The sequence below is a fragment of the Cetorhinus maximus genome, chromosome 10 (assembly GCF_964194155.1).
Source record: "Cetorhinus maximus chromosome 10, sCetMax3.hap1.1, whole genome shotgun sequence".
Classification (NCBI taxonomy): Eukaryota; Metazoa; Chordata; class Chondrichthyes; order Lamniformes; family Cetorhinidae; genus Cetorhinus; species Cetorhinus maximus.
Window position 1 is genome coordinate 28,554,529 of NC_135888.1, and position 16,891 is coordinate 28,571,419.

A 16,891-nucleotide genomic window follows, 5' to 3' on the forward strand; every position below is an offset into this window, starting at 1 on the left:
CTAAGAAAGTAAATGAAAAGAAACATCAGAAGGTTATAAATGCTTTAATCTTATTGTGTACATGATCAATTGAACTGTCAGGAGCTATTTTTGAAGGGGGACAGATTAGATTAGTTGCCAGGAATATCAATGGTTTTCATTCCTGAATTAAATTGTCTTTATTTCTCAATTCTTCACAGCCAATATTTTACAAAGGCTTGGCAGGGTCACAGGTCATGCTGAGCAGCTTAGTGAACCAAGCACGTGCTATGCTGGATGAACAAGCCCGACATCTACTCAATGAGCATGAGCGAGCAACCATGGCCTACTACCTTGATGAGTACAAGGAGAACAACATACCCGTTCAGGCCTTGGTTATGGCCCTCTTTGAACTCCTAAACACGCATGCAAAGGTATGTTCTTGAATGCTGTTTCTAATGTGATTTCCCAGCAAGTGGTTTGACAAACAGAATTGGTCTTGCTTCGCTCAGCAATTTTTTCCAATTCTTCTTCAGATCAGCTAAAAAAAAAAATCATCCAGATTGAGGGCATAAGAGAGTCTATTTTGTAAACTTAACTACACAGGGTAACACCTTTGCCTGAATTTGTATTGATTGAAAAGTGTAAACTTCAATTCGTTAAAAAGACACCAATTGTAGGCATTTGAAATGAACAAATAAATTGTAATTGAAATCAAATCCCCCACAATTGCTCATGAGAAGTTCTAATATTGTGGTAGTAGAACATACTTGTAAATTAATTGATGTTTTGGCTGGGTCACTATGTCATGCAACTCTTCATAAAAGCAGGATTGCACTTGGCTTTTAAATTTATTCTGTCTGGGCGCTAATTTTAGTTATCAAAAAACAGGTTCCGAAATAAAATTTTAGAAATAAATTTTCCCCCACCCCTCCCGCACTCCCCCTCCACAATTTTTAGTTAATATTCTTCCAGACCATGTGTCATTTCTGCTCCAGAGAATGGAATGTAACCGCTTTCTGGGCATCTATCAAATTGGCCATGAAAATGGACACAAGCAGCCTGGACTGTGATTGTCTTGGCTCCATCTCCTTGTGAAAAAATATACCAGTATGCAATAAATATAAATATACTAGTATGCAATAAATATAAATATACCAATATGCAATAAATATAAATATACCAGTATGCAATAAACCAGGCAGTTCCCATACGCTTTCCAATAAAACTTTTGGATTGTTACAAAAATAGGTCGAAAAGTAGTATTGGACTCATTTGAAAATAAAGAGAGAGACTCTACAATTTATCAACATAGAACCATAGAACCATGGAAAAGTTACAGAAGGAGGCCATTCGACCCATCTTGTCCATGCCAGCCCGAGGACACTCAGGTGCTCTTTCTAATCCCACCTTCCTGCACCCGGCCCATAGCCCTGCAGCTTACAGCGCTTTAGGTGCAGATCCAGGTACTTTTTAAAAGAGTTTAAAGTTTCTGCCTCTACCACCAACTTGGACAGCGAATTCCAAACACCCACTACCCTCTGCGTATAAAAGTTCTTCCTCGTGTCCCCCCTACACTTTCTGCCACTTATCTTGAATCTATGTCCCCTGGTTCTAGAATTCTCCATCATGGGAAACAATTTTATCTTGTCCACTCTATCTATTCCCCTCATAATTTTGTACACCTCAATCAAGTCACCTTTCAGCCTTCTTTGTTCTAAGGAAAATAACCCCAACCTATCCAACCTCTCCTCGTAGTTACACTTTTCTAGCCCTGGCACAATTCTTGTAAACCTCCTCTGCACTCTCTCCAGAGCTATTACGTCCTTCCTGCAATGTGGTGACCAGAACTGCACATGATACTCCAGTTGTGGCCTCGCCAGTGTTTTATACAATTCCAACATTATATCCTTACTTTTATATTCTGTACCTCTGCCAATGAAGGAGAGCCTTCTTTACAACCTTGCCTACTTGAACTGCTACCTTCAGGGACCTGTGTACTTGTACGCCAAGATCTCTCACTTCACCTACCCCTCTTAGTATATTCCCATTTATTGTGTAATCCCTGTAACTGTTTGACCTCCCTAAATGTATGACCTCACACCTCTCTATGTTAAAATCCATCTGCCACTTTACCGCCCACTCCACCAACCCATCTATATCGTTTTGGAGATTATGGCTATCCTCTATACTATGCACTACTCGGCCAATCTTTCTGTCATCTGCAAATTTCCCAATCGTGCCCCCCACGTTCACGTCGCCAACTGTCACTTCACCCGCTTGCCCTTCTTCGTTCAACCTTTCTGACAACTGAGAAATTCTTTGAGGTAGATGACAAGACAAGGAGAAAACATGAGAGCTAGCTGTATACACTCAGTTGCTCATCTATGAAGGGGAATGGCAGCTGTACAACAAACTGAGACATCTCTTAAAGAGTTTCTTTCACAGAAGCAGAACTGCCAACTTGAACTTTTATGAAATCAAACCAAATAAAGAGATGTTACATTGCAAGGGCAGCCAGAGGACAGATAAGACAAGTTCAGAATATGTTTCTATCTCTCTTGCTTTTCTTTTCTCTTTGTGGGTTTAATGGTCTGTCAGTAACTTCTGAGGTAGAGGAAGCAGCACATCTAAAGTCTTGTTATACAGAATTATTTTGATGGGATTTGCCCTGTCTGGTGAATTTGTGTTTTAAATTCTAATCAAAACAAATATATTCTGAGTTTGTTATTGTGAATAAAATAAAGGCTGGACAAATCTCAGTAGTTGTCAGTGAGCATAAAAATCTAATGCGTACGAATGTACACTCTGGGTAAATGTGCTGGCATTTCCTACTCAACATGATTGTGGGAGGACCGTTACCACTAGGACTGCAGCAGCTCAAGGAGATGGTCCATCTACACTATGTCAGGGCAGCCAAGGGTGGACAGTAAGTGCATTGCCCAACTTTCTAAAATAAATTTGAACAAATGGGTAATTTTGCAAAACTCTGCTTCCAGCACACAGCAGGTTGGAAATAGGGCTGCAACACTGTTGGTAAGGTCTCTTTGAGCTGTGCTGGCATCTGTCCAGCCCCCACGCTGACAGGGGAGCCCTGCAAAATGACTCCTCATTTGAATTCACTTTCTGTGAATATACTGCAGGTGTAATGAAATTGAATTTAAAAAAGAGTTCAGTTTTAACTGAAGAAATTGAAAGGTTATCAGTTTCTGATGGAAGGTCATCAGCCCAACTCTGTTCTCTCTCCATTAGTGTTACCTGACCCGCTGAGTGCTTTCCAACTTTTCCATGGACATCTTCATCTTCATCATTGACACCATCATCTTTCTAGCCTCACCAATGCTGTTTTCAGCCTGGGATTTATATATCCGTACCCTCCTCCTCTTTAATTTCTTAAGCAATTTTCAGGGTGACAGGGCAAGTGAGCAGCCTGGTGCCATGCTTTGACCATGGCTCCCGACAGCTTGAACAATACTTGGCATGTGGGTTGGGGGAAATCAGGGTGCAAATCTCCAGAGTAATGTGCCAGAGCATTAGTAATTCAGTGCTCTTTTGATTTTCTAACACAACCTCAAGAAGTGGGACATCAGGTTGCAAAAAAAAGGTCCTGATCTCATGTTAATTCTTATGTCCATCTTGTATCCAAACTTATATTTCCATAAATCCTCTGCTGGTTTTAGAACTTTGTCCAACAAGAGTGTACATTGAAAGTTCAGGTGTAAATTGACAATGATGTCCTCAGCCAATGTGCAGAATTGCATTGCCTAGGAATATTGAAAGGGGATAAAATAGAAATTGGACACAGCAAGAAAATGTGTGTGAATTCGAAAGTTACAGCTTTCATCTTGTGAGTACTCTTACTGCACAGTTAACACTATAAACCTGTGGTATGTTCTTTATTGTTCGTTAGTTCTCTTTGCTCTCGGACATCCGAGGTGTAATCATGCCCCAAGATCTGGATAGATTTGATAACATGGTATTGAAACGTGAGATTGAGTCAATGAAAGCTCGCCAGAATTCCAGCACAGGCACGGATTCCTATTCTGTCATGTCTTATGGAGACACAGCCTCATCCTCCGTTAGTTACTTCACGTCTACGACTCTCAGCTCAGCCAGGGTAAGTGCCCAGAATGCACTGCTTAATGCTATGCCTATTATACAATTCTTCAAAGCCTACTGAAATACTTGATGTAAACACTCACTGCAATGTTGTATATTCGTGTCGAGCATAGTATCAAATCGACATGTTGAATCAATTTGAACTTAACTAATCAATCCAGGGCACAACATAACCTTGACTGGTCTGGTTTCAGATAGTTTATGATCCTTACCAGATGGCACATATTGTTTAAAAACCAAACCAAAAGAACAAAAATACGACGAAACTAGTCATATTTTCCTCAGACTGTCTTTAGCATAGCAATGCCTGGAGCTTTGGATCAAGCTTTGGTGACTTGTGCGACACAGGTATCAACTATTGAATATTCTATACACAGCCTGGCTTTTTCCATCCCAACAGTACCCCATCCCTACCCATAGCTTGTTGCAATCTTTAATTTTTCCCACTCTTAGCTCATCCCTCCACTATTTCATCACCATCCTCAATTTATCCTTAGACTTGATTCATTCATATTCTTGCCGTAATCAAATATAAGTCATTTCTGTTCTTTCCAATCAATTCTAAACACATCCATTAGCAAAATATTTCCATCTGAGTTCAAAGTTTTTAAACTTGTTTACATTTGAAGACTTTGCTCCACAGCAAATTAAAGAATTAATTTTGAAAAAAATGTTTTTTGGGGTAGAACTTAACTTTGCACTGTTGTGTAAATGGGTAAAAGTAAATCAGCATTTTATTTTACGCTCTCCTGATTTTTATTTGCATTGATGTCAATGAGTTCGAAATTGAGAGATTTAAAGCAGGTTTCTAACTCACCATCACATGCTTTGCAATGTTGCACAAGATCAAGACTTAGCCCATTGTGTCGGAAAGCCTGATCAAACTGGCCGCAGTGCCCATTACTTCGGCTTTTCAAGTTGAAATTATTTTAATGTAGATTTTTCCAATGAAGCACCAGAACAACTGTGCCAACAGCCTGTGATTGGCTGGAAGCCATAATGTGCATCAGTGCAGCTGGTGTGTGTTATCAAAGAGGAGAAGTTCCTGGAAAGTCAAGAAAATGACTAACAAGTCTGGTATTCCATTTTCGTTTTTATTTATAAATCTGGAAAGATTGATGTTTCATGGGAGGCTGGGTGCTTTCATGTTATATTTCAGCATCAAAGAAACTGCAACAGCAGATGGGCCATTTGTGAAAGATGCAGATATGCTTTTTCTTATATAATGTTGTTTTCAGCCCCTGTTCATTTGTGTGGAGCATACATTTGTGACAATTTCACCAGTTGGAACATCGCTTATCCCCTGCTTTGCCTTCTGTATTATTCAGTTGCCCTAGATTTTTTTTAAGTGCAATCACTGCATTGTCTTGCAGTGCATTTCGCAGGATGACCCGAAGATTGGTTGCCTGTGGTGTCTTTGAGCTAATATGTTTTTTGTCTCTTTTCTGCTCCCATTGAAATATGATTATTACAGGAGCGCCTGTTATGGTTAATAGACCTTATGGAGGTACAGCTTTTCCCGTGTGTTATCTCAAGTGATGTGGTTTCCATAGTAAATGGGGACTTATTATGTTGAGTGATGTAGAGCTGCTTTTGTGTGCAGCGGATCCTGTTTGTCATTGATAAGTAGCCCATGTTTGTTTTTAATGGGCTTCTCATGTTGTTTGTCTCAGTGTGCAGTGTGGATTCTGCATGTTTCTTTTATCGTTGAGTGTTTTTGTTTATTCTGACCAGGAATATTTCTGTACATCGTAAAAAAAATCCTAACACAATCTGTTTGTTGTTTTAAAAAGCAGCTGTTTAAAAAAAGTAATAATGGCCCAGAATTTGCAGCAATGGCGACATTAGGCACAAAGGGCAAAAGTGAGACTGTTGTGCACCCTGCTCCACTGGTTCTGTGAAGCAAAAGTACCAGCAAATTATGGTGTGGCAGTACATAATGGCACAGTCCACTCACACCATAATTTCCTGGGATCAGAACATCATAACAATAGCATGCACTGTAGATGCACCATTATTAGGGAGCAAGTTTTCAGCAAATCCAAACCCCCTTATTACGGTTCTTCAAACCCTTAAGCAATGAATGAAATGCTAGAACACTCTTCAAAGAGCGCACTGAATTTCCTGCCCATTAATTTTTGACAGTGAATCCATTTCTGCATAGCAGCTTGATGAAACTACTCTGAATTTTAATATGTTCCATAATCTGTCTTCTCACAAAATGAAAGTGCAATATTAACCCTCCATCTGCGTGATATATTTAGTGATGGGAATATCAGAATATTATGGCACTTTTGCAGATTACAGCAATTATTTTACACACTTCCAAAAAACTTGATGCTTTAGTGGGATTCACATCTTCTGTCTTCCTGCTTGAAGTCCTGTCCTGTTCACTCTCCTTTATCTGCAGTAAATGTTCATCATTTGTGTATATGATATTGAGGTCAGACCACAAAGCATTTTGTGACGTAAAGAGTACATGTGCAAAGGAACATTGCTTGAAAAGGATACCAGTTGTTTGCACCTTTTTGTGCACACGACAGGAGAGAGTGCGAGGGGACACTTGCAAAGGGAACATCGCCTCCTGCAACCATCAGCACACCTTGGAACCATTTTAAAATATGTTCTGCTCTGAAAATCATCCTCATGGTTGCTGGAGCTTTTACTCATCCTTTTAACTGAGCGTAGTACTTAGTCGTACTATCAAACCATATTGCGTTTACTGGGCAGTATCCCTGCAAAACAATCAGGTTTTCTTATATTCTATGTTGCTTACGATGGTAAGGATTTTTTAATTAATCAGCTGCAAGTTATACAAAGTGGATTGTGCAAGAGTTACAGAACTGATTGGTGAAGGTGGAAATGACTCCTTATGATTCAAAATCTCACTTCATTATAAAGGTGCTGGGTCTTGGATCACTTGTCCTTGGTAATGTGACGGAGGAAGGAAAATGGCCAAGATCCGGGAAAAGCTCCCTGTTTTTCCTCAAATGGCACCATGGGGTCATTAACATCCACCTTAACCGTTGGTGCAGGCAGATGGTTTAACATCTTGTTTGAAATCTAGCACTCCCAACACTGTAGCACTCTTTTGGCAGACCACTGGAGCATCAACCTAGATTGAAAACTTTGAAGCAAAAATAATCTGCAGCATTTTCCTTCTCATTTAAGGAAGATGCATTTCAGCCAGTGTTTGCCACAAATGACTTTTTGCGCGCATAATTTGATTTACAATTTAGTCAAATTTTAAATTTAGATGCCATGAAGATTCCAGACCCATAGGTCGAATAAGTTATGTTAAAGTTTTAGGTGGCTGACTTTGAACATTTGAGCTATATCTTTGGGATTTGCCTATTCATATATTCAGGATCATACAGCACAGAAGGAGGCTGTTCAGTCAACCATGCCTGCCCCAGCTCTTTAAAAGATCTACCCCGCACCCCTGCTCTTTCCCTAAAGCCCTACAAAGTTTTCCTGTTCAAGATTATGGCCGGAATTTTCCAGTCCCCCCCCCCCGCAGCAGGTTTCCCCGCGGTGGGGCCGCCCAGCCATTGAAATCTCCATTCACATCGGAGGGACCGGAAGACCCCGCCAGCGAGAGGGGCTGGAAAATTCTGGCCTATATCCAACTGTCTTTTGAAATTTATTTTTGAATGTGCTTCCATTACCCTTTCCGGCATTGATTTCCAGACCACACCAACTTGCTGCATAAAAATATTTCTCCTCATCTTTCTTATGGTTCCTTTGCCAATTACCATAAATCGATATGCTCTGATTATCAACCCTCCAGCCATTGGGAACAGTTTCTTCTTATTTACTCTACGAAAATACTTCATTTTTAGCACCAGGCATAACCAAAAATGAGGTGTCAACCTGGTGAAGCTACAACAAAGGACTACTTGCATGTCAAACAGCGGAAGCAGCATGTGATAGACAGAGCTAAGCAATCCCACAACCAGTGGATCAGTTCTAAGCTCCGCAGTACTGCCACACCCAGTCATGAATGGCGGTGGACGATTAAGGGACTCACTGGTGGAGGAGGCTCCACAAATATCCCCATCCTCAATGATGGTGGAGCCCAGCACATCAGTGCAAAAGATAAGGCTGAAGCATTTGCAACTATCTTCAGCCAGAAGTACCGAGTGGATGATCTATCTCGGCCTCCTCCTGAAGACCCAGCATTAAAGTTGCCAGTCTTTAGCTAATTCAATTTCTTCTGCAAGATATCAAGCAGCAACTGAAGACACTGGATACTGCAAAGGCTATGGGCCCTGACAATATTCCTGACAATAGTACTGAAGACTTGTTCTCCAGAACTAGCCATGCCCCTAGCCAAGCTGTTCCAGTACAGCTGCAACACTGGCATCCACTCAGCAATATGGAAACTGGCCCAGGTATGTCCTATCTAAAAAGGAGGAAATATCCAATTTGGACAATTACTGCTCCATCAGTCTACTCTTGATCATCAGCAAAGTGATGGAAGGGGTAGCCGAATGGCCTTCTGCTCTCTAAGCTTATATGATTCTTTGATCGACGTGGTTTTAAGCAGTCATTTTATGAAAAGCCTTGGTTGCTTTTCACAGGGGCATAACATGTATAACATAGCTTTTCAATCTCTTCTTTTGGTCTTTTTACTAATGCTTCTTAATCCATGCCTGGAGTGGTTGGAATTGTCACTGAAGTGCTAACCATCACCATGTACACTGTTTGAACATTTGCCCAGGTCCCATCACTTTTTATAGAAATCTAAATGTCCCATAAATTTGACAAAAAGCAATTTTGACCCCATTGTGAGCAGCCATCAATTTAATGGAACCAGTTTGAAAATAAATTAAAAGCACATAACAGTAATGGGTCACCAACACAGCGAATTGACAGAGCAGCTGTCAAATTGCACATTAATCAGTGCTGAAAACCACAGTTTAATTTGGTTACACTAATCACCCATGAATCTGGCATTGAAACAGATCATTAATCATAAACAAAAACCATTGCAGTGCTTAGATTATTACTGTAAAATCTGAAGTAGCGGATCAAACAATTGGCCTGAACTTCCTCAGAAGGAAGAAAACACAACATGGACAGGTAGCCCACATCCATGAGCTTTCATTCCAAAATTCTGGTGGTTTGGTCAGGGTTTGTGTGGGCATGAGCAAATCTCTCACCTACCCCACTTCGTTTTGGCGGCATCTCTGTGAACATTTCTGGGATAAGCCTGAATTCTGGCCAATGCACTATCTACTAGCCCTAGAAAGATCTACACCCCTAAATAGCAGGTGTAAGCCCCATACTGAGCCTTAAAGATATCCCCAAAAGGTTTCTTGACACAGGTATGCAATCCCACAGCATCAAAGTTGTGTCTAATATTGATGTTTTTTAGCTACATCCACAGCCATCTCTCTGACAGTAAGCTCTCCTGCAGTTATGAGCCACATATTTTGTTTCACATTCTAAATTGAGGAATCTTCTAATTTTTTTAATGGAGCAACTTTAGGACTAATCCATGGATTGAATCAGCTTTCAAGTTCTCCCTATATGGGCCTGGATTTCAGCCATGAAGTAAATAAATGTAGCCTACAAACATGCAGTTGTGCCTGAGCCATAAAGTAGCTGGTAAAAAAGTAATCAATAAGTGTGGTCTAAATAAATTCACCCTGGCTTTGGGAGGAACACAACAAGCGAGAATGAAATAAATAAATGAATCCACCCTCAATATGTTCAATCAGGTTTCAGGAGGAGCAGACTAGGAAAGAATGAAAGAGTGAAATAAATGTGCCGTAAATACATCCGATGCCATTTCATTTGCAAGGAAGCCAACTGTGAATTAATCAATTAATCAAACGATCCCTAAATAGTTGCAATCAGCCAATGAGACATCAGCCCTGTAACAAAATTCACAACTTAATCAATCAAATGAATGTGCACTGAGCTGCATGAAATCAGGCTTGTCGCAGGAGGATGGTCACACTCTAAGGATGGGCTTTTGTCCATTGTAAACAGCCGAGCAACCTGTGGTTACTTTATCCTTCCCTCTATGCTTTTGCAATGTTTAATGTAAGATGGATAGATGGAGTTGAGATACAGATCACTGATGATATTGAAAGTGGGACCTGTATGAGGGGCTGAATGGCCTACTCCTGTTATGATGGTCGGGAATTTCTGGCCCTGCTGTGGTGGAACCCACCCCAGAGGATGCGGCAGCCCAGTCAAAAGTCCACTGACTTTCGGCGGGACCGGACGATCCAGGCAGCGGGTGGGGCCGGAATAGCCCACCCTATATTCCTGCAAGACTGTGTATTTACCTATATGTCAGGTCTGGTGTTAAAACCTGATAGTCGTCAGAGCTACCTGTAACTAGTCAGAGCTGAGGGCTGAGTGGTAGTTAAATAACTGCCCAACTCCGGAAAATGCCAATTGCTCCAGGCGGATGAGTGCCAAGAGAAAGGAAGTAGGACCCTTGATGAAGGAGGTACCATTGAAAAGCAGATGAGGTAATCCCTGAAATAGCCGTCATCTGTGTAGTAACTATAGTTCTGATAAATGTAGGACTGTAGCTTTAAGAATAATCCTGTGATGTAAGATCGCATGATCTGTGTAAACAAATGAGTTAGCAGCATGGGGAACCTCTAGGGGAGAGTTCTTCCTTAGTTATAGATTTTGATACACGCATATAGTTGCTGCTACTGTCTTGTAAATAAAGTTCAATGTTTCCACCAAGAAAAATTGCTTGGAAAATCAACTCTATAGCAAACTGGCGACGAGGATAAATCAGATTCGGTGCTGTCCCTCACCCAGAGATTGTGAGTTTCTAACATAATTAAGAAGAAAGGAAGATATATTTATCCGAGATGCCGCAGTTTGGCACAATCGATCCCTTTTAATCATCCACAGTCGACTGGTCTCAATATACAGGATGTCTTGTGTTCTACTTTCAAGCCAACAAAATCACAGGGGAGGAAAAGAGGAGGGCGATTCTCCTGAGTATTTGTGGGAGCAAATCCTACAGTTTAATTCGAAGCTTGATGGGCCCCCAGTGCCTCAGATTCAAAGACTTTCAGTGAATTGCTAGACCTCGTTAAGGGACATTTCCAACCCAAGCCCTCAGTCACAACGCAGAGGTTCAGGTTCAGTTCAGGGAATAGAGCCCCAGGGGAGACCATTGCTACCTACATGGCAAAATTAAAACAACTAACAGAATATTTTGGTGAAACCCTGAATGACATGCTCAGGGATTGTTTGGACTGTGATGTGCAAGAGAATGTTATTCAGTGTAGGTTACTGGCTAAAGTGGATCGTGATTTTAAGAAAGCGTTAGAAATAGCGCTTGCGATGGAAAGCATTGTAAGGGGTTCACAAGCGATTCAAGATGTGCAAAATGGCGCTGTTTTTCTAGTTGGGTGGGAACGGTCAGCCAAAAGTGGCGTGAAAAGTCAGGAATCTGCCCGAAACAGGAAACAGCCCCCGCTAACCAAAAATTTAGAGGAAACAGCTTAGCAGCAAATTCAAAAACTAATTTTTATCGACAGGGAAACAATCATATTCCTAACGATTGGTAATTTAAAAAGGCAGTGTGTTATTTCTGTCACAAAAGTGGTCACATACTGAAACATTGCAAAGCAAGATTTAAACAGGCTTCCAGGCAACAATCGAAGTCAAATGAAGTATTTGGTGTAGAAGAGCCAGAAACAACCAATTCTGACGTTTATTCGTTATTCAACATGAAAGTTGGGAAGGCAAAGCCAATTATTGTCACAGTGCAAGTGAATGGTAATCACTTAAAAATGGAAGTAGACACGAGTGCTTCTACCACTGTAATAGGAGAACACACTTTCAGATGTCCAAATAATGGTGGCCAACAATTAAATTTGGAACAAACATCTGCCAAGTTGAAAACATACACAGGCGAAGAAATCCAGGTAAAAGGCATCACCAGAGTAACTGTTCATTATAGACCAATCGGCACAGATACCAGTGATGGTATTAGAAGGCAGAGGACCAATTCTTCTAGGTTGAAATTGGTTGAGGGAAATTAACCTTGATTGGCCAGAGAGATTTCAAAAGGAAACAGGAAGAGTTCCTGAGTTATAGAATCATAGGGAAGAATTTTCTGCCTACCAGGCGGGCGGGCCCGGCCCAATCTCCGGTGGGCGAGGAGCCGATCCCCGCCGGAGAAGTGGGCCCCGCCGCCATTTTATGTCGGCGGGCCAATTAAGGCCCACCCAGCGTGACATCCGACGGGAAGCACTTCCTGTGCGGACGGAGGGGAATTCCCCAAATGCGAGAGTGCGCTCTTTCGCGCGTGCACACGAAAGAGCGCACATCTCCCTGAGGCGAAGTGCTGCCTCAGGGAGATCGCTTACAGTTGTATAAACATTAAAAATAGAAAAAAAAATCCTTAACATGTCCCCCTCTTGTGACAATGTCACACGAGATGGGACATGTTAGTAAATTTCATTAAAACTTTATTCAACTTTTTAAATCCTTACATGAAACCTCATCCCACCGGTGGATGCGGTTTCATGTTTTTCCTATTCCCCGCTGGGGCTCCTGGCCTGCCCGCCAACCTTAAGGTTGGACGGGCAGGTCCTTTAATTGTTTTAATGACTCTGTCAGTGGCCTCAATTGGCCATTGACAAGTCGGCAGGCCCACAGCTGATCTTGCTGCAGGCCCACCTTCCTGAAAATTTAAATGGGGCGGGATGATGTCGGGGGTTCCCTCTGACGTCATCCCGCATCATTTTGCACTTCGGTGAGCGGGCCCCGCCCCCTGCTCGCCGATGGCAAAATTCAGCCCATAGAGTCATAGAGATCTATGGCACAGATAAATGCCCTTCGGCCCATCGAGTCTGCGCCAGTCAAACAAGTACCTAACTATTCTAATCCTATTTTCCAGCACTAGGCCTATAGCCTTGTATGCCATGGCATCGCAAGTGCACATCCAAATACTTCTTAAATGTTATGAGGGTTTCTGCCTCTACCACCCTTTCAGGCAGTGAGTTCCAGATTCCCACCACCCACTGGGTGAAAAGATTCTTCCTCACATCTCCTCTAAACCTCCTGCCCCTTACCTTAAATTTATGCCCCCTGGTTATTGATCCCTCCGCCAAGGGGAAAAGTTCCTTCCTGTCTACCCTATCTATGCCCCTCATAATTTTATCCACCTCAATCATGCCCCCCCCATCAATCTCCTCTGCTCCAGGGAAAATAACCCCAGTCTATCCAATCTCTCCTCATAACTAAAACTCTCCAGCCCAGGCAACATCCTGGTAAATCTCCTCAGTTGGAAAAGGAACAAGGCAAGAGAAAGAGCATGGAGCATCCAAGGACCGCAACTGGATGAAAAAGGAGTGTGTAGCTATTCAACAACCTGAAGAAATGAAGACTGTCTTAAACAACGACATGGAAGAACAGCAGAAGAAACTCAAGAAGACTCTGCTGAATGATAGAATTCAACATGAAGTGAGTGAGTTTCGCAAAGAAGAGGAAAACCTGTTGAAAGACCTTCACACACTACAAGGATCCCTCAGGTCAAAGTTCGTACCTCTGGAAAATTATGAAGAGAAACAGGAAGAATTTAACGTCATTCTAAAGAAACTGAAGAACCAGTTGGCAGAGAAGATGCAGCAATGTTCAAGGTTCAAGGAGGAAGCCAACAGATACAAGAAGGAGACAGAAGAGCTGGAGAAGCAGCTGAATGAAGCTAAAGAGGCCTTGAGAGCAAAAGTCGTAGAACTTTGCAAGATGTGAGTTGCTATGTTTTGGTTCGTCGTGCTCTTGAGCAGTATTTTTAGCCTCTATTGGGGGCAAGCTCATAGGTGTGTGGACACAAAATTACACATTGCCAGTCAGTATATGAGTTTGCCAGCAACACCATCCCACCCCTGGGCCATTTTCCTGGAAGTGGGATGGGGAGACTAACCTGAAGCGGCAGGTAGCTAATTACAGGTCTATAAAGGCCTATTAAGGCCTATTGTTCGAGATCAACTGGAATTTTCTGGTTGGCCTCTGGGCCCCCTGAGACATTGGGAACTAGGCCAGCTGCTTGGAGCTGACAGTCCAGCAATAAGGCTGCCCATCCATCTTGATGGCTCTGTGGCTGAGTCTATTTTTTATTTAAGAGTTTAAAAAGCTGGAAATGGCCTCCAGGTTGAGGTCTCCTCCCCCTTTCTTCCCTGAAAAGGCAGCCGGTGGCTTCTTCCATGCTGGAGGGTCTCCTGTTGGCCCTCCAGCTTTGACAACCCGACCCCATCCTTAATTGGATGACAAGCCTTCCTTCTGGCCAAGAATTGGCCAATTCATGCAAAATCACTGCCAGGTGGCTGTTTCCTCCAGAGAGTGGGCTTCTGACTCCCATCTAGTCCTGATGTCAGAGTCCGGATCCAAAGAGTAAAATCCTGCCCATCTGAGTCAAAAGGATGTGGGTTCAAGTCCCATTCCAAAGATGTGTACAAAAATCTGTGTTGACACTCCTGTACAATACTGCATTGTCTGAGATCCTGTCTTTCAGAAGAGAAGTTTAATCCAGGCCCTGACTGCACTGTCAGGTGGATGTAAAGAATCCCAATGTACTGTTTTGAAGAGGAGCATGGGAGCTATCTCTGGAGTCCTGGCCAATATTTATCCCTCAATCAACTTGACTAAAACAGATTATCTGGGCATTACTCCATTGCTGTTTATGAGACCTTCTTGCAAAGTAGCTGGTGTGTGTCCTATTTAGCAACAGTGGCAACACTTTATTGGTTGTAAAACACTTTGGGGCATCCTGAGGTTGTGAAAGGCACCATTTAAATGCAAGACTTTTTAATTCAGTATTCTAACAATTTCATGAACTTCTGGCCTCGCAGTGTTCTCATGCAACATGAAATTAGAGATGCAACAGTATGGTTGCACCAGTGGCTTAGGGAGTATATGTACTGCCCTGTTTCCCATTAAATTTACCGGCCAAGAAGTTATTCAGGTTCAATATCCACCATGTACTGTGAGCTGACATCGCCCAGCATGGCAATCAGGGATCTGTAACTGGCTTCAACAACCCTGGCACTAGGAAATAAAGACATCAAACATGATTTCCACTTCTGTTTGGTGCAGTGATTCCTGTTGAATGGTGCCTTGTGTCGATAGTGAGGAAAGATGGTCTCTGCAGGTTTGGGTATGCACAACCTATACCTCCCATTGCCAATTATAGCCTGCTGGCTTCACAAATGAAGAATAGTCAGTTGGTCAAGGTGCTGAAGAGTTGATAGCGCTAACAAAATGGTGCCGGAGCATGAGTCATTGTCCCAATATAGCAGAGAAAACCGAAAATGAAAATGCATCACAGAAGACAGGATGAGGTCTTATTACTGATTTGTCATCCATCCTACTAAATAATGCAAATTTAAGACACGCTAATGCGATTTACTGGTGCACAAACTAAGAGACAGGTGTAGGTTTGAGAATGAGCTTTAAAGATTGTCGCAAAAGGTTTGCTGGCACAGGTTGTCGATCCCACAGCCTTAAAGTTGCATCGATAAAATAGTGCCTATTAGCTAATTAAATACAGCATATTTTAATCCTCCCTATAAGGCAGACAAGTTTTATGATTTTTTTTTACAGCCTACTTGTCCCAGTTGACATTCAATATCATGTAAAATGAAAACGAAGTAAAAAACCACAGCTCGCTGACCCAAATTCTTCAAAGATCTCCATCCATGAGTGACCAATCTAGAATCAGGTTGTGAGAAGTCACAGGCTAAGGGTGGTCAGTTGGGGACAAGATGCCAAACTGAACAAGGCTGAGAAAATTCACAGAAATGATAAAGCAAACGGTGAGAAAGAATAATCGAGTATTTGTGCAAAATCTTTACCCCACCTCAATCATTTGAATGAAATAATTATAGCTAAAAATGAATAAACTTTAATCTTGCCATGCATTGCTTGGCTGCCCAGTTAAGGTCACCACCTGCACAGAGCTTCTGAGACCTGTCAAGTATTACATACTTGTAGTGCTCATCATGCTCTAACAGTGTTGGGATTTTTCATAAAATCTTATGCCAGTTAACAGTACAGGAGATGGATTGTTAATAACCATCTCCTCCATTGACGGTTGAGACTCTTCTCCTCAGCTGCTGAGGGCCAACTCCTGAGGCAGTGATTTGGTGACAATGCCAGTTAGAAACTTGCAAGAAGAGAGCTGCTTTGTCAGATCTTCACTTTTGGTAAAAAGTAGATGCTCTATTTTCCTCTGATAGGGAAGGAATCAGTCTATACAGCAAAGTATTGACTGAGGCCCAAGTAGCCTTTTTCTCTGAAGAAGTCACATTCTACTCAAAACGTTAACTCACTCCACAAATGCTGCCAGACCTGCTGAGTATTTCTAGCATTTTCTGTGTTTATTTCATATTTGCAGCATTTTGGCCTTTTTCTCATCTGTTAACAGGAGGCTGGCCTGGATCTAGAGCCATCTGCAATGAACATTGGCAACATCTTGGATAATTTAGTGTTTTTCCTTAAAAAAGAGAGAAATTCATGCTTTCTCTTGTGACCTGTGATGATTGTAGGACAGATAATGTCATAATGCAACTTACCTTGAATCAGCTATACGGCTACATGCACTGCCATTGAAGGATACATTATTCAATTTTCTACTCCTGATATTTTACATTTTGATATATATTAGATGCACTGTGTAAGTTAATTTTAAGTGCAACTGTCATTCTGCGATCGCATAAATGAAAACATTTTGTATGTTTTTTTTAGCAAATGATTTGACAGATTTTAGTTATCTTCTGATGTGTAGAAACAATATTAGATGTAAGTGTGACTGTGAATAGTG

The 16,891-nt window shown here is 41.8% G+C and overlaps 1 protein-coding gene across 1 annotated transcript in view; it reads left to right on the forward strand.

Annotated features, from left to right (window-relative positions):
* The window catches only part of whrna (whirlin a), a 199,360-nt gene that overhangs the window by 151,938 nt on the left and 30,531 nt on the right, over positions 1–16,891 (forward strand). Inside the window, exons 7-8 of the mRNA XM_078551285.1 lie at positions 180–392; positions 3,869–4,075. Of these exons, the coding sequence (XP_078407411.1) occupies positions 180–392; positions 3,869–4,075 (420 nt within the window). The remainder of the gene's footprint in view (positions 1–179; positions 393–3,868; positions 4,076–16,891) is intronic.